Here is a 22088-nt window from a genome sequence, read left to right as displayed (position 1 = left end):
GTTGTCCCCTGCTGTTCTTTTGCTGTGATCAGCATGTTTGTGTTTGTTTTGAGGCTTGTTGATCAGTTGCACAGACTTGGTACATTACATGTAGTTTCTTACGTATCCTGCATGTGTTTTGTTAGGCATACAGAGACATCAGTGAATTACTCTGTGGTATATATGGACAGACAGAATATGTCCAAATATGATCCTTATTTCTATCTCTTGCTATAGCAAAAGACAAGGGAGAAAAGAAGCTCTTTGGTTTTGCATTCACTCCATTGATGAGAGATGATGGCACTACCTTGTCAGATGATATCCATGAGCTTTATGTTTATAAGGTACCAGTTCTTCTCTGCAGACTTTTCACCTACTCATCTCTACTTCAGTTTAAATAAGTAATGGTTATTCTATTATCTTTTTTCCTCCCTCATTAGAAGTATGCGAGGAACAGATTAATAGTAATTTCAAAATTCTATAAATTAAAAATCACATGACTAGGTATGGATATAGCCTTCTATTCTAGGTACAGCTTACCTCTTCCCTTCAGATAAGGGTGATTTATCTCCTGTTAATCGTATCTGTTTTGAATTCAAACATACCAGTATTTATGAACATTCAGCAGTTTTAGCAACCTATGGCATCGCTCTCTACTTTTATATTCTGAAATTATGCTGTGCTTCAAATGCATTGTGTTGCAATGCTACACCTTGGCAGCCCTGTAGCACGGGGCTTGGGTGGGAGCTGTTTGGTTGGACTTGTTTGCTTCCTGCTGATTTGCCTTGATTTATTTCTTCAGTATTATTTTCAGACAGCAGCACTAAGTTGTACAGTTGGAAGATCCTGATAAGTTCTAAAGAGTCAATGGTTAGGAGACCATACTTTTTAGAGCTCGGCCTGATTTGTGTATGTACAGGCCGTGAGGGTGGTAAGCACAGCTTTCTCTTAGAAGCATTTTTGTGCACCGAAAAATTCAATAAAGATACTGTTAGGCAATTGCTGTTGGGGTGTATGTGGAACGAGACAGACAAGGTAAAATTCCTTTTCCTATCCTGTACGTGCAGTGTGATGAGAACAGCACATTTAACAATCACGCGCTGTACCTGGGGCTGCCTTGCTGCAAAGAGGACTACAACGGCTGCCCGAACATCCCTTCCAGCCTCATCTTCCAGCGCAGCACCAAAGAGACCTTTTCTGTCTCCACACAGCTTTCCTCTACCAAACTGACCCAGAATGGTAAGTAGCTGATGGAAGAACAAAACAAAACAAAACAACAAAAAAAAAAATCAATGTTAGCACTTGTACACAATCCCAAGTTTGTTTTGTAGGGCTTTTACAGAGCTACTAAGTGAATAAAAATTTGTTATGGCAACATCCCTGAGGCATGAGAAGACAGAATTAGATTGTTCACAGTGCAGTGTCAAGTCACACAGGGAAGAATGCAGTGTTTACTCTTTTTTAAGTACCTTACCATTCCTCCGTTCTTTCTTTGTTAGCAGTAGTGGACTGACTTGGTATTTTCCCTCTCATTTTCCCTTATTTATTTTTTTTTTCCCCCGGGAAGTGTTAACTGGAACAAGAGCGGATCTGTAACATGTAATGAATCTCTGGTGGGTCTGGGGTTGCCGTCTTCCCTCTCCATATGGGTTCTAGCTCTTTCTCTCACTGTTTTGCAGTGGATTTGCTTGCCCTACTGAAATGGAAAGCTTACCCAGATCGTGTGATGGATATTCTAGGAAGACTGAGACATGTCAGTGGCGAGGAAATTGTTAAGGTATGACATGAAATAACAGTCTTCGGATGTATCTATGTTAGCAAGTTAATTCAGACCTGAATCTTCCCTCTGACTGTACTTTTTATTTCACACTGTGAATTCTCAGAGTCTGTGAACTGGGATTTTATTTTGATGTGAAACTGAACAGGAAGATACATTCAAAAAATTAGTGCATAGTTAGTCCTTGGGATCAAAACAGAGCTAATCCTTAGGAAAACCTCATGAAGTTCAACCAGGCCAAGTGTAAGGTCCTGCACCTTGGTCGTGGCAATCCCAGCACAAATACAGGCTGGGCGGAGAATGGATCGAGAGCAGCCCTGAGGAGAAGGACTTGGGAGTGCTGGTGGATGAGAAGCTCAACATGAGCAGGCAATGCGCCCTTGCGGCTCAGAAGGCCAACCGCATCCTGGGCTGCATCAAGAGGAGCGTGGCCAGCAGGTCGAGGGAGGTGATTCTCCCCCTCTACTCTGCTCTGGTGAGACCCCACCTGGAGTACTGTGTCCAGTTCTGGAGCCCCCAACACAAGAAGGACATGGACCAGTTGGAGAAGGTCCAGAGGAGGGCCACGAAGATGATAAAAGGGCTGGAGCACCTCTCTTATGAGGACAGGCTGAGAGAGTTGGGGCTGCTCAGCCTGGAGAAGAGGAGGCTCTGGGGAGACCTGATAGCGGTCTTCCAGTACCTCAAGGGGGCCTACAGGAAAGATGGGGAGAGACTGTTCAGTAGGGCCTGTTGTGATAGGACGAGGGCTAATGGTTTTAAAATAGAGGGGGGTAGATTTAGATTGGAAATTAGGAAAAAAATTTTTACAATGCGAGTTGTAGAACACTGGAACAGGTTGCCTAGAGAGGTGGTGGATGCCCCATCCCTGGAAACGTTCAAGGCCAGGCTGGATGAGGCTCTGAGCAACCTGATCTAGTTGGGGATGTCCCTGCTCCTTGCAGGGGGGTTGGACTAGATGACCTTTGAAGGTCCCTTCCAACTCTAACCATTCTATGAGTCTATGAAAATTTCTTCACCTGTGAGTATCAGGTCCTCAGCACCAATTGTTCCACTCCACAGGCCCACTCCTGTTCAGCCACACTGCTTGCTGATGTAGATGCAGCCACTGGTAGTGGTGGTTTGTGCAGAGCTGTCTGTTCCAATAGTATTTTTCTAAAGGACGTTCTCTGAAATTGCGAAAATGTGGTTGGTTATTTCTAGAGTGAAGAAAACAGAGCTGACTCAGAAAACCTGGCCTTTTCAAACAGCTAGTAGATTTGATCTATATTTCTATTTTGCAAATACATTCCAAATGTCTGTGTAGGGGAGAAAGACATTTCTACTTGAAATGTCTCCGTGAAACCTTGAAAGTTAAGTTTTGCTGAATGGCCAATGAACCATCCTGCAAACCCACTTTCCTGTCCCAGCACTGTGACGTGGAGCTGTTGCCTAGAGCACCAACTGCTTTCTAGCCTCTGACCTATCAGGAATCTATCTCCCGTCTGATCATTTCATCATGTTTTGTAACCACTGGTGCTCTACATGCCAGTCCTTTGTGTGACCTGAACTTTCTTAGGTCAAAGGAACTTCAAAATGCATTTGAATACTTGTGGTCTCAGCGAAAAGAAAGTGCATTCCAGATATTACTCTGATAATTTCAGGTGGGCTGAGAACTCTCCCTAGTTCTGCAGAGTTCTGTAAAGCTAGAAGTAAAAGGAGATAATTTGTAATGGCAAACAACCAAAGAGAAGAAACCAAAGAGAAATTCCATCACTTAATTTAGTAATTTAATTAAAGCCACCTCACTGTAACTCATTTGAATGTTGCCATATCTTGAATGCTCATCTTCATGATAACTTTGTAACAGTAACAGAAGAGGACAATACCCTTTTTATATTGGAATTTTTCAAGAATGTCATGTTTTGTACACTTTTTTTTGCAGGGCAGTACACGCATCTGGTTTTTATTGAGGAAAGCATAAAAACATATGGATTAAATTATTCCAAGGGGAGAAGTTAATTGATTCTTTCCCTAAATCAACTGCCATTTGGCACTGGGGAATGAAGAACAGAATGCAGTAATTCAGAAAAAAAGAAATTTTATCTTTTCAGAGACTTTATAAGTTGTTATATTTTATTTCTTGTTTTCTACTTTAGAAAATTAATTAGAATAGATTAAAAAATAATGAGAGAATGTGCAGTCAACTTGATCTTCAGCATTCTTCTTTACAGTCATCCTTTCTGAGGACTGTGCTTTCAGGAGAGAAAATGACTGAATTGTTAGCATTCAGTAAGCCGAAGGAGGAAAGAAATAACTGGCAATATGTAACTTGACCTGATTAATTCTAGTTATATAAGCTTTACTTTCTGTCATATAACAAAAGTTTTCAATATTAAACATAATTTGGAGCACCAGTTAATATGCTTCCAAGTCTTAAATGTGATGACAAACAATATCTGATACACTGTAATGACAGAAGAATCAAAGTTGTTTTCCCACTGTTGTTAGGCAGCACTTTCAGTCAGCTTACAGTAACAGGAACACTCAGTTATATTTATTAATCAGGCCTGCGATACATATTTGTTATTTTTATTTTTCTGTCATTTTTGTTTAGAAAAATTCCTTGTGAAGAGAAAAATTCTTCTCAGTAAAAACAACTGAAAATCTGTCATATCATATGGATGAACTTGACGTGATTTGTCCTTGGCTAGTACATTATTTCATACAAAGATGTATGAAATAATTAAAATGAGGGAAATGACAGTCCTTTAAATACAACTGAATTTTAAATTCTTTGTTTATTCGTGTCATTTTAGTTCCTACAAGATATTCTCGACACGTTGTTTGTCGTTTTGGATGACAACACAGAAAAGTATGGTCTCTTGGTCTTTCAGTCCTTGGTAAGCTGCTGCATTGTTATTTTTCTCTATCTCGTGGCCAGCAAGTTTTAAGTTTCCTATTATCATGTTGCTAGTATTTTACTTCCATGAAATATGAAATATTCAGTTGGACCCAGCCTTATGGTTTCTATAATAATCTTGGATGAGGAGGGCGGGATAGCCTCAACAGATCTGAGGACAGCAATGTTTGCTGTCACTTGGGAGAAGCAAACAATAACGCCTAATAACACAACTATCAACTATTTAGAGAAATGCATACATTTCATTATCCTTAGCTTATGTAACTCGTTTATAGAAACCTAGCAACAATGTGCAATTTCCTTCAGTATGGGTTCACCTTTTTGTCTCCCACAGGTATTCATCATAAATCTGCTGCGTGACAGCAAGTATTTTCATTTTCGACCTGTGATGGACACTTACATTCAGAAGCACTTTGCAGGAGCACTGGCTTACAAGTAGGTTTTGTTTATCCATCGCTTCAGGAGACGGTATTAGCAAGCTTTTGAATGATGTCACCATCAGAGTCATAACCTTCATGTTTGCAGTGATTTTCAAAAGTAGAACTAATCAGATGAGAAAGTTTTACAGCACAGTTATAGAGAAAAGCTGCTGAATGTCACCTGTGGCTAAGAACGAGCAGACTTTGGAATTTATTTTGCCTTTCTGAACTGGCAAATCTTACTTACTTTTTTTGTTCAACTGAAGAGGCACTGTGACTCAGCAACAACTCATTATCAGTCTGTACTAATGAGCTACAAAGAGCATATACATTTTTTGTCTTAAGAAGGATGCTGGGATATAATAAGACTTGTGTGAAAGCTGGGAGAACTAATTGTAATTTCCTATTCCAAAGTAGACAGGTATTCACATAAGATGATGTTCTATTTCATTAAAGTAAATGTATATTTAAAGTAGATCAGAAACTTAATTTTCACTGTCGCTTTCAAGATTTTGCCTTATTTTATAGTATTCTTTTTGAGTCTTGCATCAGACAGGAAGACAGATTTTTTTGAAAGCAGTAACAATTATTCAGGGTTTTGTTTTTCCTTTCTTTTACACCATTTCTTCTGTACATTTGAGCATATTCTATCTTTGGCCACAATAAACTACTAAAACCAGCTTATAATGGGGTTTGATTGTTTCAAGGCATTTGAATTTTAGTGTAATTAAAATCTATTAAAAATTCTGTCAATGACAGGTAAAAAACTGTAGATACTATACAACACTAGAAGGCATAGTCATGTTCAGAGGGTAAAAAGGTGTTCTCCTTTGTGTTAATTATCACCTCTTTCAGACAGAACACATGATTTTTGAAATAAAACTTGGTTTTAATACAACTCTTTGAGTTAGTCTGAATGGTATTGCATACTTAGGAAAATAGATGTGTGTATTTTCCTTGTGATCTTCGTTTCTAAAAGCTGCTTACTCAGAGGAGATCTGGAATTTCTTACCAAAAAAAAAAAAAAGAAAAAAAAAGTGTGTTTTGGTCTTAGAACTTTATTGCATGCCTTTATCAAAGCTGTCTTTTCAGTAACATCTTTATGTTCTCTTAGTGTTCCTCATTGTCTAAGTAAATTACATAAATTATTTTCTGGTTTTGAAACTTAAATAAATTTATCTGTTATGTAAATTCAGTAACTAGGACAGCTATAGGTGACCACTGAAATGGAGTGAAATTAGACTATTTTATAGGTTTCTCCCTAAAACCAAAATGTTTGTTGCCTGACTAATTTTAAAATAGTGTTGAAGGTTTCTTTTCACTCTTTGTTACTTTCAGAGAGCTGATCCGCTGTTTGAAGTGGTACATGGACCGTTCAGCTGAGCTTGTACGCCAAGACCACATCCAGGAAGCAATGAGAGTATGTATGCAATAGAAGTATTTGTGTGTTTGTTCCATCTGGGCTGGGGAAGCTGTAAAGAAAATCAAGGTAGTCTGGCACTGACTAAACTATTTGTTTAACCAGAATTAAAAAAAAAAAAAAAAATATTTTGCCAAAATTTTAATTCTCTTGTGCAGAAAAAGAATGGAAGAATTATGTCTCCTTAAGTCCTTTTGAAGCCCTAGGGAGAACTTAAGTGAGACCTACATGGAGTGTATATATACACACACTGGCCATACATATATATATATATATGTGGTCCACACCTTGCACTTCAAGAAGTTGTCATTTTAAATGCACTGGGCACAGGTGCTGTGGATCAAAGATATGCTTTTCATTTCTGCCTATGACACAGCTTCGTTATATTACTGGTTGAAGTTCTGGAGTATTTTAAGAAGCAGATGAATGAGCCTTTAAGTGGATGGAAATTGTAACTACCATTGCACAGGACCTGAATCACAGTTCCGTGATAAGAGTATGATCTTGCAGAAAGGCACAGCTTTCTAATGGCATTTGAAATAAAGGGAATATTTTCGGTGCTATTACAGAGAATTCAGAGAATAAATAAAGTATTAGCTGTACTAGGTGTAACTTTAAAACATTTCTGACACGTATGTAAATACAAGATTCCAAAATTGGCAGGACGATATTTTTCTTTGAGTGAGTGTCCGTCTGTACCTTCTTACTGTGAGTAGGCTTATGTCCAAACAGTTGAGTCTGGGTACTTTAGAACTAGTAGCAGTGGCAGAGATTAGCACTTCTTTTTTTCTTACTTTTTCACGTAAGTACAAATAGATGAATCATGCCACAAGTGAAGCACACGCACATACATACCCTACTCCTCTAATTTATGGCAAGCATTTGGGAAAGTCAGAGGTTCTTGCATGTGATGTACTGTGAGCCTTTAGGCTGCTGGTCACAGGTGGTTGGTGTGCGCTCACCTATTGTGTGAGGCATGCATGCAGACTACGTTTTTAAGAAACTCCCTTTACTTTGACGCTGATGTTTTAAAATATCATGCCAAATGTAATAGAGGGCTTGAATTTTATTTCAGTGTACTTGTATGTCTTTAGGCACATATATCCGTCATATCCGTGATTTTGTAAGTAGTCAGAGTCAAAAGCAGACCAAGTGCTGATGTGTGCTAACAAGACTTGGTTTGTGTTTTTACTGTCTCAGCCGTGTATCTGCAAACACCCTGAACTCTTCAGTTAGCTGTTGTTGTGGGTTCATTGTAGGCAACAATTTAGGTTGTCTGTGCTAAGGACCTGGAGTGTCTCTGAAAGCCTGCTAATTCACTTTCGGTAGAGAATTACAGAATTTCCTACATAAATCCTCTGATTCATTGCAAAACATAATCTTCACATTAAAGTTATGAGCTTTCAGGTTAGAATTATGATTATCTATACCAAACCTATAAAACAGCTTGTACGAGCACTTGACTTGCTGTATTTGGTGTTAGCAGCAGAGATGTTAACCTTAAAGAGCTGATTCTTGTGAACCAATTGACTTTTGTCTGGAAACTATCCAGAAATACAAAGTGTTATTTCCTGTTTAAGTTGCTTGGTGTAAGGAAGCTTCACTGGGAAATGTTTTACTAGAGAAGTATAATGTACTGCCAGATTAGCAACGTTGCCATCATTCCTGAAAAAAAAATGGCTATATCAGTGGCATTTTGAAAGCTGTGATGGCTTTATAAGGAATTTCATATTCCCATTCTCTATCCTTAAAGCTGTAGCATTCTAGAACTTGCAACATAACATTGCATATTAGTGCATATAGTGTGGTGGTTCAATGAGGGGTATCTTATGGATGCAAAAATATATGATGAGGGCAAAATTTGTATTGGAATTAACTTTCAGCTTCCAAACAATGAAGCAGACAATACTACTGTCCAGCCAATACAGTGGAATATTACTAATGTTTCTGTATAGGCCATGATTATTGGAGCTCCAGCCTGTTTGTGTCCTGTGCTGAATTTTGAGGATATCATCAAACTATGCATCGTGCCTTCCCTTAATGCTGCCTTAACCATGTATTGTATTAAACTGTAAGGGAAGGAGTGAAGTCTAAATGTTGCTGGTATTTAGTACATTTCAGTGTTAGAGTTGTATACACCAAATGATCAAAAAGATCTTGTTGCTGTGTAGAATATATTGCTGCATTAGTGTCTGTGAGAACCTTCAATAGATGGGTAAGCTTGTTAAAGGCTGCATAGAAGAATGGATTTTTTTCTTCACTGACACAGCTGCCAAATAAATGCAGTTCTGAATAATGAAATTTACAGAATTCTCATTAAAAGATGTTTAGGTTGCAAATTCATACTTAATGTAGACATGTCATAGAGCAAATTATCATTCTGCTACAAAAAGATCCAATTTGCCAGTCCTTCAGGACTGCTGCATCTGTCCCACAATGTATAGTGCTGTTAAATGCCATCTTCTGTGCAGGTTATTCTCCCTCTGCTGGGTGCTCTCCAAGTTTCATGTCTGACGATAAAAGAAAGACGCTTTAACTTTTCACAGCTCGAAGTAAAAAGATACTCACTACAGCACTGCTGCTTGCTACTGTTACGGGCTGCCAGAGGGCTTCACATGCTGCTCTTGTCTTCTATTTCTGCATCTGCATTTATTTCTGTTTGTACATATAGCTGCCAGAAATAAAGGTGAACCTTGCTGTTGTGTTCACGTTGAAAAGTAGATTCTCCTTTTTCCAGGTAACCCTTCTTCTGTTCTACTGACAGTCCACTTATCTAATCCAGATTAGCTAACTCAAGTATTTAAGGGTAAAAACAGAATGAAAACAGGAGGATAGCTTTTTCAGACACTTGCAGTCGTTTTGCCGCATCACAAGAAAACAAGAAGTCTCCAATCTTCACCAAGATTATGTAAATCAAATTTGCCTGACTTAAATGCATGCTTTTTTTGTTAGTGGGACACACTAGTAACAAAGGTTATTGGTTGAGAAAGGATATTTGCCTTAACTGAATTACGTAACTTAAAAAACCTGTTTTTCTTTCTCCTTTCTAAAGCTGAAGAATTTAGTTATTATGCACCTAGAATCTTTCCTGGTTCTCTTTAAAGCTCCTTTATTTTTCTTTCTCTCTTTTTCTTTATCTTAATCTCCTTCCTCTCCGGCTCCTTAAGGCCTTGGAATATCTTTTCAAGTTCATTGTCCAATCTCGGATCCTTTACTCCAGAGCTACTTGTGGAATGGAGGAGGAACAGTTCCGCTCCAGCATCCAGGAGCTTTTCCAGTCCATCAGATTTGTGCTCAGCTTGGACAGCAGGAGCTCAGAGACTCTCATCTTCACACAGGTTTGCTATTTTCTACACTTTAACTAGCAAACCAAAAGGCAGCTATTTTCTGCAAAGGTAATATGTATGGGCACATGACAATTAAATGCAGGTTAGTAGATATTTTGCCTTCTAACAAGCTGATGATAGTGGAAAATGACATAGCCAGTTAACGTTATGAGACAGTTGCTTTGCACCACTTCACAGATACAGGTGAGCTGAACTGTGGACTCTCAAGAGGAAAGTGACTTCTCACATGAGAACATGATTTTTGCTCTTCAAAAACGTAAACTGTGTTTTCAAGTCTCTCATTCATATGTCTTATGGTTGGCCTCAAGAAATTTGAAATTGTAGTAGCTCAAGTCAATACTTAGGGTCATGGCAACATCGCAATAGAGAAGTTCAGTTGATGTACTCACAGTCAGATAACCTGATTTCCAGCATACTCTACAATTACAGTCAGAATCATGTGCAGCCTGACTGCATGCACACTGTGATACCCACACTCACATTTAATACATTATTTTGAATACGGCCCAGATGACTTCATGAAGATTTAATGTAGGCTTAAGATACTACTAAAAGTGAGTAAGGATGCTGCTAAGTTTTGGGTTGTATTTTTAAGACCACTGTATTAAATTATATACTTCTGTGTTTAAAAGTTTAAACTAGTAATGTCAAATGTGTTGTATGTGCCTCAGCTCAGAGAATGTCAAAATGGGCCACCTAGAACTTCCTGGTCATAAGAAAGTGACTTGTAATCACTAATCTGCTATTTACAGATGTTTTGAACACCTACTGTGGTTTGCCAAAGAAGTGGTTGCTGTGAATGTGGCAACCAAACAGTGACTCCACTGGTTAGGGAAGCTGCCAGCAATGCGATCTCTCTCTTAAGAAGCTGCTCTGAAAGATTTTTAGAACAAGTGCTCTGATCTTTTATTTAATCACCCATTAGTGGGTATGATAAGATGAGCTAGGAAATCAGTGCACAGAATTTTGCAGGCAAAGTGACAGTGAGTGGAAACAGCATCTCATGAATGCAGGCTGTGTTAGATTTGAGGATGGGGTTATCTTCCCTTTTTCTCTTTGTCTCTTTTTTTTCCTCCTTTCTCTCACTATGGTATTTCTTACTTTGGACTTTTGTAATTTGTAAAGCCTGTCCTTGTTTAATCTTTGAAAAGTTTACTTTTTGTTTCCCCCTTGCCACTATGTTGCCCCTTGATCCCAATTGCCCCGTAGGCCTCTCAGCCTGGAGGGCAGGCGAGCGGAGCTGGGACATGTGCCCCACAAAAATGTGGTGGTACTTCAAGGCCGTCATTTAATTCTGTAAGTAACGATCCCCAGAACTGCACAAGTATTTCATCACGGATCTTCCCAATTAATCCCTTTTCCCTACCCCAAAACCCTGTTTTCCTGCATATAAACCGGAATTTAATGTTTAAGTGGCTGGTACTTTAAAACTAGGAAATGTGGAATATTTCAGTAATTTATGGAACAGCTTATGGCATCAGCACACTGAAAATACTGTACTGAGGGCGTATACAAGATTATATACGTCAGATTGTTCAGGAAAACCAAGGAGATTATGTACTAGTTCCGGAAATCTGGGCAACTGTTAAATATCTACAGAAATGCTTGAGGCACTAGCAAACATAATTTTCCTCACACTTGTCCTCTTACCCAGGATATTAGAGTGATCTCAATATAGTTCTTTCTAGCAATGAGATTAAAAGTGATTATGTCCTTCCTTCCAGGCAATTAGTGCAACATGAGTAACGTTCCAGCATATTTTAGGGTGTTGTAGAAAAAAAGGGCCCTTCAAGGAACTGATGAAACAATGTAGCTGTTCCTCAAGACGGCTCCAAAGCTTCGTGGAGAGATCCCAGGCATATCCTTAGATTGCTGCTGGACATCCTAAATCACCACAGAAATCCTTCTGCTTTATAGTAATAGTTAGAAACAAGTTTAGGAAAACTCCTGTAAGGATTTGTTGGGCCAGTATTCTAATTTGACTTGTGTTATCCGAAAGATGAAGATGATGACTGGATTTGTGGTTGTTATAGCCTTCCAAGGGTACCACGAGCTATTTAAATGATTCATATTTGTTTATTTTGTTAGTATATTGTATGTATGTAGCAACAAATAGGTGACAACACCCAGGAGGTTATGTGGGGTTTTGTGTAATCTGAATTGATTGTAACAAGACAAGATGCTGAGAGATAACGAGCATGAAGAAGAAAGAGGTAAATTTATATTCAGAATAATTTAATGGGCTCTACAGTGTTAGTTGTAAAAATAACATAGACTTTGCTCAAAGACTACTAAATAGCTATCACTGTTGTTTGAAGGAAAAGATACTTTGAGGAAAGACTTGGCAAAGAAGAAAGTGTATATTCCATGGATTAGGAGAGGCATGCCAAGGGGTAGAGCCAGCATGGAAGTACAGAAATGTTTATGCAATGAGAGAAGAAAAAAACCTGCGAGGAAAAGGAGAACTTACAGAATAGCAGAACATACCGATAGGTGGTGAGAATCTGGAAGGGCAAAACTGAACAGCGATCTGCAACGAAGTCTGGTAAATCTGAACTCCTGCAGGAAGTGTGGTTTGCATGGAGAGCTTCAGACGAGGGAGGTGGAAACGGCGAGAAGGGAAGTGTGCACGGTGGGGCGGCTGTGGCTGGGGTGGATGGGAATAAGGCAGCCAAATCAAAACCAGACTGTACAGCAGCTCAGGAAAGAAACCGTCTGGGAAGTTAAGTACTTATAATGAGGAAACAGGCATGGACGTTGCGTAGGATATAGAGAAAGAAAGAGAAGAATTTTAAGACATTACAAGTGTGTGGCAGTTGTTAGGTATGGCACCTATGCTACTTGAGGACAGGGTGATGCATGGAGTTTTCTGCTGTTACGAAGAAATCAATTGAAAAAGTGTGAAATAAGAGTTTGATTATTCTTTTTTTTTTTTCTTTTTGGTTGTGCTGATGTTGTTTCTGCACTTTAAGAGACACCTTCAAGGATAGCTCCAGCTTACTGGAAATATCTGTTACTGCAAAAGTCACATGCACGCTTACTTGCATGCTGTGATGCTTCTCACATGAAATCGCAGCCCACCCGTATTGCAGAAACACTGCGGTATCCCGTGACAGCGCTGCTATGGTTAAGGGTCTGTCAACATGTCAACAGAAAATTGTTATGGAACTCTCAAATGAGAAACAAGTTTTATGTTTATTTTTTAAAGTATATCAGCAAGAATGGACTATTTTCTGTTCTCTGGTACCTCCACTTTTTTCTGTTTTTTAACCTGTGTCCTAAAATGCAGCCTTTTGAAGCTCTACAGTATGTATGTGCTCAGCTTACCATACAAGTACTGCAGCAGCGCTTGATTTTTATAAACTGCGTGTGATTTGGTGACTATGAACATTAGGTATAGCAAAATATTAACACCAGCCATAGTGCACTATTTAGTAGCTTTTTACAGACCCTTAATTCAGTTTTGCTGTTGTTTCTATTTCACTGCATTTAGCTGCAGTTACAGAATTCAGCATTTTCAGTTTCTTCATTTACTTTTTTCAGGCTGCTTTGCTGAACTCCTTCCCTGCTATCTTTGATGAGCTGCTGCAGATGTTCACTGTGCAGGAAGTCGCAGAGTTTGTGAGGGGCACCCTGGGCAGCATGCCCAGTACAGTACACATTGGGCAGTCAATGGATGTTGTTAAGCTACAATCTATTGCACGCACTGTTGACAGCCGCCTGTTCTCTTTCTCAGGTAAGACAGCAGTATCTGAGGCTCAGTCTTGCTGCTAACTAAGAGCAGGAACACGTTAAATTTATTTTGCAGTTGCTTTGTTGCAAACAATTCATTGCTGAATGCCAATAAGCTTGGTAATTTTTCATCTTGATGAATATTTACTGCAGGTATTTTGTAAGTTTCCCTATGGTAGAAAAGGTTTATAAATCCATCATAGATGAACTGTGGTTACTAAAGGTTAATAAAAATATGTACATTAACAAATCAAGTCTATTAAAACTGCCCGATCTCACTTGATACTTTGTATTGCTCTTCTGTTGTTGTCACGGGTAGGAAGATAACCTCCTTTCTAGCAAGCTTATTGTCCGAGAAAGAGAAACGGGGAGAAAAAGTTATAGGAGATAAACCCACCACATTCTTTTAAAGTATGTTTAATCTTTACATTAGAACTTTAATATTTCTTTAGCTCAACATATTAGTAATTCTTAAAGAATTAATTGAATGAAGAAGGATTGAAGATCGTGAGTTTATTTCATGCGTAAAGGTCTGATTGAAAGAAGTTATGAAGGGAATAGTGGAAGATAAAAAGCACCATTGGGCTTATCTTCCCTGTAGTGAGGATCTCAAGTTAGTGCACTCAAATTATTCTGCTCAGTGCAAGGTGAGAATGATAAGACCACAGAATTATGTTTAAACCATACATTGTAATTGTTTATAAATATATATGTTTTTTCTTAAATTTGAAATTAATTTCAAAAAGTATGAGAATTAGTAGTTTAGTCCAAGGGAGGCTGTGAAACAGACAGTGAATTTTATCTAATGATAGTGTTTTGAACCTATAGATAAAAATATTTGTGGGTGCCAGTTCATGGGCAAAAACTTCCTCTTCTGTTGTCCTGATGAAGCCAGGTGTAAGTTCACCCACAGGGTCTGGGTCTTTAGTCCTGCCCTTAAACTTCACTCCTCCTTTATAGTAATACTGGCAACTAATGATGCTTTTAGCTGCTGCATAGCACCATGACATCTCACTTCAGCATCAAAAATCAGGAAGAAAGCTTCAGCATTGCAAGGCAGCTGTGACTGTATATAGATGACACATGTTCCACCCAGCATATAATGGTAGATCCCTGTCCTACTCCTTCCGTGGAAGCATGACCCAGTACTCCCAGGTCAACAGTCTCTCCCATGTCCTGTGCACCCTTGGGAAGATGAATATAGTTTCCAAAGTTGTCTTTTGGCTGCCCACCCTACCCTGCTCTTCAGGTCTTGCAATTAAAGGAAGATAGATTATCTTTTCCTTGTCTCCCATATGGATGAATTATTTTCCTTTTTTCTGTCCTGTCAGTCTGCTGACATCTTGCCACTTTTTTCCCTGTCTCCTTTTTTCTCTGTTTTGGCTACTGTTTTCTGTAGCTGCTACCTGCTCTTCCTTCTTTAATAAGATCAAGGTTTGTAAGCCAGCTAAAAGAGAAGAATTAGCCCATTTCTAAGAGGCATATATTAGAGAAGCTCTATTACCCAGGACAACAGAGCTGGAAAGCAACATGAAGTGAGGAAGAATTTGCACAAAGGAAATCAACATTAGGAAGCAGCCGTTCACAACTTGCTTCCAACGTGTATCACTGTTGAGAACATCACATATATTGCATTTATGAATTTTTGAAACTAGATGCACTATTAATTCATTAGATACAGTTCTTGGAACTGTGGTGTACTACAACCTATACAGTGGAAGTTGCACCAATTAATCAAATATGCTGTGTATTAGTAGGCTAATTTGGATACCAAAAGGCTGTTGATTGGGTTGGCTGAAATTTAAGTCTCTTTTGGAAGAAAAGTGATCTGATTTTCCTTCTTTCAGAGTCCCGGCGCATCCTGCTACCTGTAGTTCTTCACCACATTCACCTACACCTACGACAGCAGAAGGAGCTGCTTATCTGCTCTGGGATCCTCAGTAGTATCTTCTCCATAATCAAGACCAGCTCTTTGGTAATCTGCTGTTTGATTGATTTTTTTTTTTTTTTTTTTTTTAATTGCACCACTGATTTAGTAAAATGAAGACTGAGGGATTTTTATAGCTTAATACAGGTTTTTGAAGATCCTTCTACAAATGAAATTCTGCTAATTTTCTGTCAGCAGGAGAACATCTGAAATGAAGGTCTGCTTTGTGTGTGTGACTCAGAGCATTCTGATTACACAGTGTTCTTGCTGTTAGGAGAGGGAAAAAGCATACAGATGTACCCGGTTTGACACTGTTTAATTTTCTTTATCCAAGCCCAGAACTTGGATGTCAATGGAGTTCAAAAGCTCTACACAGCTCTAGGACTTGCTGTTCTGCAAGAGACAGTAACTAGCGCTTTGTGAGTCATGTTAAGAGAATACTCTAAAATTATCCAATCAATGAAGTCACACTTACTTCTGGAAATTGCTGCTGAGTTGAAACACCAGCTTTGATGATCATAATACTCTGATCTCAAATGGTAACTTGATCATTTAAAGCAGTGCTCACAAACAGAGGGTGGTGAAGCTTTCCCACCTGATTCTAAAGGAGGAAGCTCATGGTGCTAAATATAATTCATACCAATGAGTATTTCCAATTGCAAGTTACAGCTTTGTGTGAAAGGAATGAGATGAAAGGTATCATGGTAATAAGCTAAAATAATGCTGCCATAGAATAAAGGTTCCTAAATATAATTTGATTCCGTTGTGTTCTAGAGTGCATGCAGACCTTTGATTATAGATTTACCTTTATGGCTGTGACCCTGAATGTTTCCATCAGAGACTGAGGAGGTAACACACACACTGGCATCACAACAGTATGTGGTACCAATGATTAATTTGATTTTACTTCTCTGAACCTCCATTACGGCAAAACAAGTGTTTGTGGTATGGCTGACTCAGCAGAATTGTCTCTACCCGTTCCCTTCTCTGCAGTTTCTAACTGTCTGTTTGCTCACCACTTACCATAGGAGGGAGATGTCGTCGAGGAGGTTGAGATGATGGTGGAGAGCCTCCTGGATGTGCTTTTGCAAACTCTGCTTACAATCATGAGTAAATCGCAGTCTCAGGAGGCGGTAAGAGGGCAGCGTTGCCCGCAGTGCACAGCAGAAATCACTGTTAGTAACTAACAATCAGTTTCTATTTCCTGCTTCTCTAACCTTTGGTTCAGTCCCTCACCACCATCAGCACCTCATTATCATCTCTGCTGCATGAATGCCCAGGGCTTTGTCTCCTTCCCTTAATAAACCACAAATCCCTTCCTTCCTCTGTGCAGTAGTGAGGTCTGCAGGAAGCCGTGAAGCTCAGGAAGCTTCTGTGGATTTCCAGGTTATTTTCTTGTTTTTCTTTGCAGCTGTGATTGAGAGTTATTGTTTAGAATGTGAGGCATACGCTAGCTGGGTAGCTTCCTGGGGCTTCACCCCTAAATACGTATCAGCAAGGGCTGTATGAGTAGCAGGCTCTGGTTCCTAGGGCTGAGAATACCGTCACTCTCAGTGGACAAGTCCCTTTACTTAACACCTTGGAGAGTTTCTGTTCAGGTTCACAGATTATTTCATGCAAATGAAACACAACATACTTTTGAAAAAGAAATTAACAGATCCTAAGTCAAGTGAGCTGTTGAGCTTCGTGGAAGAAGTGGGAAAAGCCACCACTTTGTCCAGACTGCCAGCATAAACCTAGAGAAAGAATTTTTTTTCTTTGGCATGCGATGGAAGAGGAGAAAAAGAACAGAATTTTGCTGTTCACCTTTCTTCTTTTCTGGATTTGTTCCCTTTTCTATTGTAGCCTATTTTAGTCTATTTTTGCTTGTCAGAAACTCTAATGCAACTTTTGCACAATGTATGATGTTAAGCTGTTGTTCAGACATCCCTTTTTTTTAGACTAGCTTTTTTATCAAATGACGGAAATATCAGCGATCTCGTTGGGGGCAGATGTACACTAAGCTACACTCCTCACACAAGAGAAAAGATTGTATCTTTCCATGTTAGCTCAGATAAAGTAACAAATGGTAGAATCCTCATAATGAACAAGTATTTCATTATGAGGATTATTTTAGTAGTTTTCAGACATTTTCTTTGATACAAAACAAGAGAGGCGCTAGCTTGCAAATGTCCAGTAACGTCTCTGTTTCCTTTTACTCCTACCATTTGGCTTACTGTTATTTGTCACATGCCACCTCACACATAAAAGCACACTTTTTTCCCTAGTGAAGTTCAGCCCTGTAAAGTTTGTTGAAACTATGTCAAAGCTTCCAGGTAGATGCTTGAGCCAACTAGAAAAAAAAAAAAAAAATTGAATGGACAGTCCTAGGTATAAAATGTCCCTGTCTTTGTTTCTGAATTTATATGTCACAGCACAGTGATATCTGGAATCTTATTAGATACTGCTTAGAAAGTAGTTTGTATATTTTCGAAATTAATTGCTCATTGTCACAGGAAAAAACAGTGTTGTGCAAGGGACTGGCAGTCAAAAGACAGACTCCTTACATTCTTGGCACTGCCTTACTTGTTATCTTGGACAGACTGCTTAACTTCTCTGTGCTTTGCTTTCAGATATGTAAAATGGGGAAGCTCATCTTTGGAAAACACTTTGGGATACTGTGGTAACTGGTTAGGGCGCATCTGCTTTGCAGGCCAGAAGTGTAATTGTAGCTCATGTAGGCTCACCCAGACTATATTCAGAATATCTTACTGGAATACTGTTAGTATTGTAGCCATGACAGCACATAACTTGGTGAGCACTAATAAGCCACATATTTACAAAATTCCAGACACTTTTTGTAGCCCATACTGATGCCATGCTGTCATCACTATACTCTTTTGACTGTGCCAATTAGTTTAAATAATTCCTGGTATGTCTGCATGAGCTCCAGTGACACCTCTGACAGCCACGGTTTATTAAGTAAGTGAAAAAGGTGATTGTCAAAACCTGCATGCTTGGAGGGTGATTCATTAATGTCTGTATTAATAATTTTGAATTATTTTTGTTTAGACTACAACATTGGTTAAAAGACCTTTAAAACTGGCATCTGTGGAGGAGCATCTAAGAGGTGTATTCCTGTGTATTAACAGTAATTCACAAACTGTTACCGTGCAGTATTTTTAATCTCTGTGCATGTCAGCTTTCCTCTCATAGGCATTGGGGCCATTTCAGACCCCTCCCTTTATACCTTACCCCAGGTTGAGTTTTATATTTGTGATGTTTCAGATTGTCTGAATGAAACAGTTTCTCATTTGGCCAACAGGGAGAATATGTCTCCTGTCTTTTATCTTTGCTTCGTCAGATGTCAGACACTCATTTCCAGCACTTACTGGACAACTTCCAAAGCAAAGATGAACTAAAGGTACAGCAGAACGGGAGAGCAGAGGGGAGTCCTTCTAGCTCTTTATTAATTGCTCTGATAATCATTCCCATTCACTGGCACTCTACTCATGGATCTTCCTTTCACTGTTACAATAGTAGATGTTGCATTACAAATACATTTAAGACCACAGGGCACTGAAATATCTTCAAAACAGCAAATAAAGTCCCAAGATAGATGTTATTAGACAGAAAAGGATATTGTTATTGCACCAGATAGAACAGGGGTTTTTTATTCCTGTGAGTGTAAAGTCAGTTGTTCTATAGCATTTTACTAGGTGTTCAATATGCATTGGAGCTTACTTACAAAGGCTTTTATGCCAAAAGATAATTTCAAGCTTTTTTCGGGGACACAAACGCCTCTAGCAGATAAAATCTTTTTTGAGAAAGCAGTAACCTTACTACTCCACTTGTTGCATGCTTCCCAAATTTGTGAACATGAACTTAAATTATGACTCTTCATGAAGAGAAGGGGTTGGTGAGGGGTACAGACCTCTCTGGTGGCTTTTTGCCACTCACATTTTGAAATGGCACAACTCAAAACAACAGAAACTAACTTTTAATCTCAGCTTCCATGGAAAAGAGGAGTATTTCCAACAACAAGCTGTTTAAAAGGCAGAATACTTTCATCAATAAAGACAAGATTTTATATAAAATGCTTTTGATTAGCATGGCACTCAATAAAATATGGACAATAAGAAGAATGTAATGTAGCAGGAACTTATGTTGCCTTAAGAAATGAAATGGAGAAACCATCCTAAGTTCTCTCTGAATAGTCTTTAAGCTTCTAAATACTTCATGTGCATATGGAGAAGCTGAATAAATCAGGGACATAAATTTGGGATTATATAATTCTTACCATTAGGTTGCAGGGTTCAGTGTATCTCAGGTTGACAGTTAACCTGAGTTTACTGCCTTTGAGGTAACTTTCGAATTGTTCATAGGAAGAGGTTTGGTAAATTAATTCATATTAATTTTTAATAGATATTTTTAAAAGCTATCTAAGCTATAGTTCTTATGTCAGACCAGTGAAAAGATTTGTCATTGAACTGAAATTTGTATTTACACGCACAAAAACAAATACTGTTTTATCTCTGATAATATAAGGATATGTTCCAGAAGTATCACAGAGGCTGAAGATTCTATACCCAACTTTTTTTCCAACTGTCAGTTGACCTAATAAAATATATTACTTTTTCTTTTTGCTATAATATAATTTCCAATAGTTTTTCTTGGATGGAAAGGCATTATGATCACTTACCACTGTTACATCTAGGCTAAAATGAGGCCAAAAGGGAAGGAGCTTTTGATGCTTTACTCTTAGCTCAGTTACACCAAGATATCGATCTTTCTCCCTGCCTCACTAAGGCATAATAGCAGGACAGTTCTGAAGAAACCTTGCACTGTCACTTTCTGTGCTGTCTTGATTTTCTGTAGAAGAAAAAAAAAAGGCAACAAAATCAGAGTTTGCCAGGCCAGCAACTTGGCATGTTTTATCCTTGCTGTGGTTCTTTATAGACACAGAGGTGCAGATAGTCAAAACACAGGAATGTCTTCAGGTTTGAGGATTTTTTTGGAAAGCAAATATTCAGCTGAATCTGTTTAATAGATCTTTTCTACTGCATATTGCCAGAAATAGGGTTTTCTGTTACTATTTTAAAAAGTGTATGCAGGAGTTGTATTGGGCAAGTGTGTGGCTTTTTTTGCCCAAAGAAATTTGGGCAGAAACATCAATTAAGTGAATGCATAAATAAATTATAATTCCAGTATATTTGAAAATAGGTGCAAATTGACACTGGAACTCTGAACCATAATATGAGAAGTCATATACACATAAGGAAGTTTTTCATCTCACTGTAGAATTTAAGATTTAAAAGACAGCTGCAACTTGTGTAGTACATATTAGATGCCCACAAAATTAATAGAGGCGATACATGGTGTTTCCGTGTTTTCAGCTGAACAGCCTAGTGACACAAAGCTCAAGTGGAGCACTCTTGGCTTAACTGTCTTAATTGTAATCAAGAAAATACATTAATCTGCAGCTGCTGGTGATTCGTTAAATTTTTTCCCTATGTAATAGGAGTTTCTCCTGAAGATTTTCTGTGTGTTTCGGAACCTGATGAAAATGAGTGTCTTTCCTCGAGACTGGATGGTGATGAGGTTGCTTACAAGCAAGTAAGTAGAGAAACTGTTGACATTCTGTATGAGAACTTTTTCTCCTCAGCTGGGCAGTTAATACCTGTGATGCGGTGTATTTCATCAGACTGAGATGTGGTGAGCCACAGGAATTCTGGAGTGCTCATCCTCATTCTGTAGTTATTTTAACACTCTGGACCAAACTGAGACTTCTGTATTCATTCTGTTTCCTAAACCCTACCACTATGCACAGCTATCAAAGAGTTAAAAATTTAAACCTAAAGCTGAAGTGGCTGCATTGAGGGTAAGAGTGGCACAACAGCTATCATAACACGTGGCAAAGAACAGCTACCCACAGCGAGTGGTATTAACAGGCAGGCCTCTCAAATCCCTGTCTCAGTAAATTACTGCGTTAAACGCCTGTCTCTCCCCATAAACATCATTCCTTAACCTACCTAGAAAGAGGACTCAGTTATTTTAGAAAAGGAGGAGCAGACCCCAGTGATGACACCAAGTGCATTACATACAGAGTTATTTCTCAATTAAGTTGTCATCTACCATTTTAATGCTTAATTTTATCTAATTTTCTTGCTTCTGATGGATTAAGTGCTGTGCTGTTTGGAATTGCAGCAGTGTGATGAACGCAGGGTGGCTGGAATTATTTATTAGTTTCTTTAGATAAACTAGCTATAGAATTTCTCCTGAGTAACAGCTGGAAGGGTTTCCATTACAAGAAGACACGGTGCGAGTTTTCCTAACGGCTGACTGCTCAGCTGCTGAGCTCTATGCTCTGCGAGTTCACAGTGCTAATGAAAAGTGAAAGAAGTGGGTTTCAGTATTTCAAGTGCAAAGATTAAATGAAATTCTGTAAGAAAAGAAAAATCCACATGAGAAGAGTAGTTCCATCAGATGCTGTAGCTTAGCTAGTTCCCTTTGGTGCAATTTTGCCGTAAACCTTTGGACTGATAGGTATGTTCAGCAGTGGTACTGGAAGTGTTGCTTTCATGTGAATCAGAGATGTACTGTTTC

At 38.7% G+C, this 22088-nt stretch overlaps 1 protein-coding gene across 10 annotated transcripts in view; it reads left to right on the top strand.

Moving 5' to 3' along the window:
* The window catches only part of DOCK3 (dedicator of cytokinesis 3), a 211565-nt gene that overhangs the window by 142139 nt on the left and 47338 nt on the right, over positions 1 to 22088 (top strand). For 8 of the 10 annotated variants that reach the window (XM_086755629.1, XM_086755634.1, XM_086755635.1 and 5 more), the window contains exons 17-28: positions 217 to 323; positions 1047 to 1218; positions 1659 to 1756; positions 4555 to 4638; positions 4993 to 5093; positions 6416 to 6497; positions 9665 to 9835; positions 13388 to 13580; positions 15424 to 15551; positions 16532 to 16678; positions 18808 to 18906; positions 21004 to 21098. In XM_086755629.1, the coding sequence (XP_086611755.1) occupies positions 217 to 323; positions 1047 to 1218; positions 1659 to 1756; positions 4555 to 4638; positions 4993 to 5093; positions 6416 to 6497; positions 9665 to 9835; positions 13388 to 13580; positions 15424 to 15551; positions 16532 to 16678; positions 18808 to 18906; positions 21004 to 21098 (1477 nt within the window). Of the gene's footprint in view, positions 1 to 216; positions 324 to 1046; positions 1219 to 1658; positions 1757 to 4554; positions 4639 to 4992; positions 5094 to 6415; positions 6498 to 9664; positions 9836 to 11053; positions 11141 to 13387; positions 13581 to 15423; positions 15552 to 16531; positions 16679 to 18807; positions 18907 to 21003; positions 21099 to 22088 lie in introns of all 10 variants that reach the window. The other 2 variants (XM_086755636.1, XM_086755630.1) reach the window with 2 other exon arrangements.

Source organism: Chlamydotis macqueenii, chromosome 10, assembly GCF_036417535.1.
Source record: "Chlamydotis macqueenii isolate bChlMac1 chromosome 10, bChlMac1.mat, whole genome shotgun sequence".
NCBI lineage: Eukaryota > Metazoa > Chordata > Aves > Otidiformes > Otididae > Chlamydotis > Chlamydotis macqueenii.
Note: the sequence above shows the minus strand (reverse complement) of the source record. Positions and strands in the feature narration are given on the sequence as shown.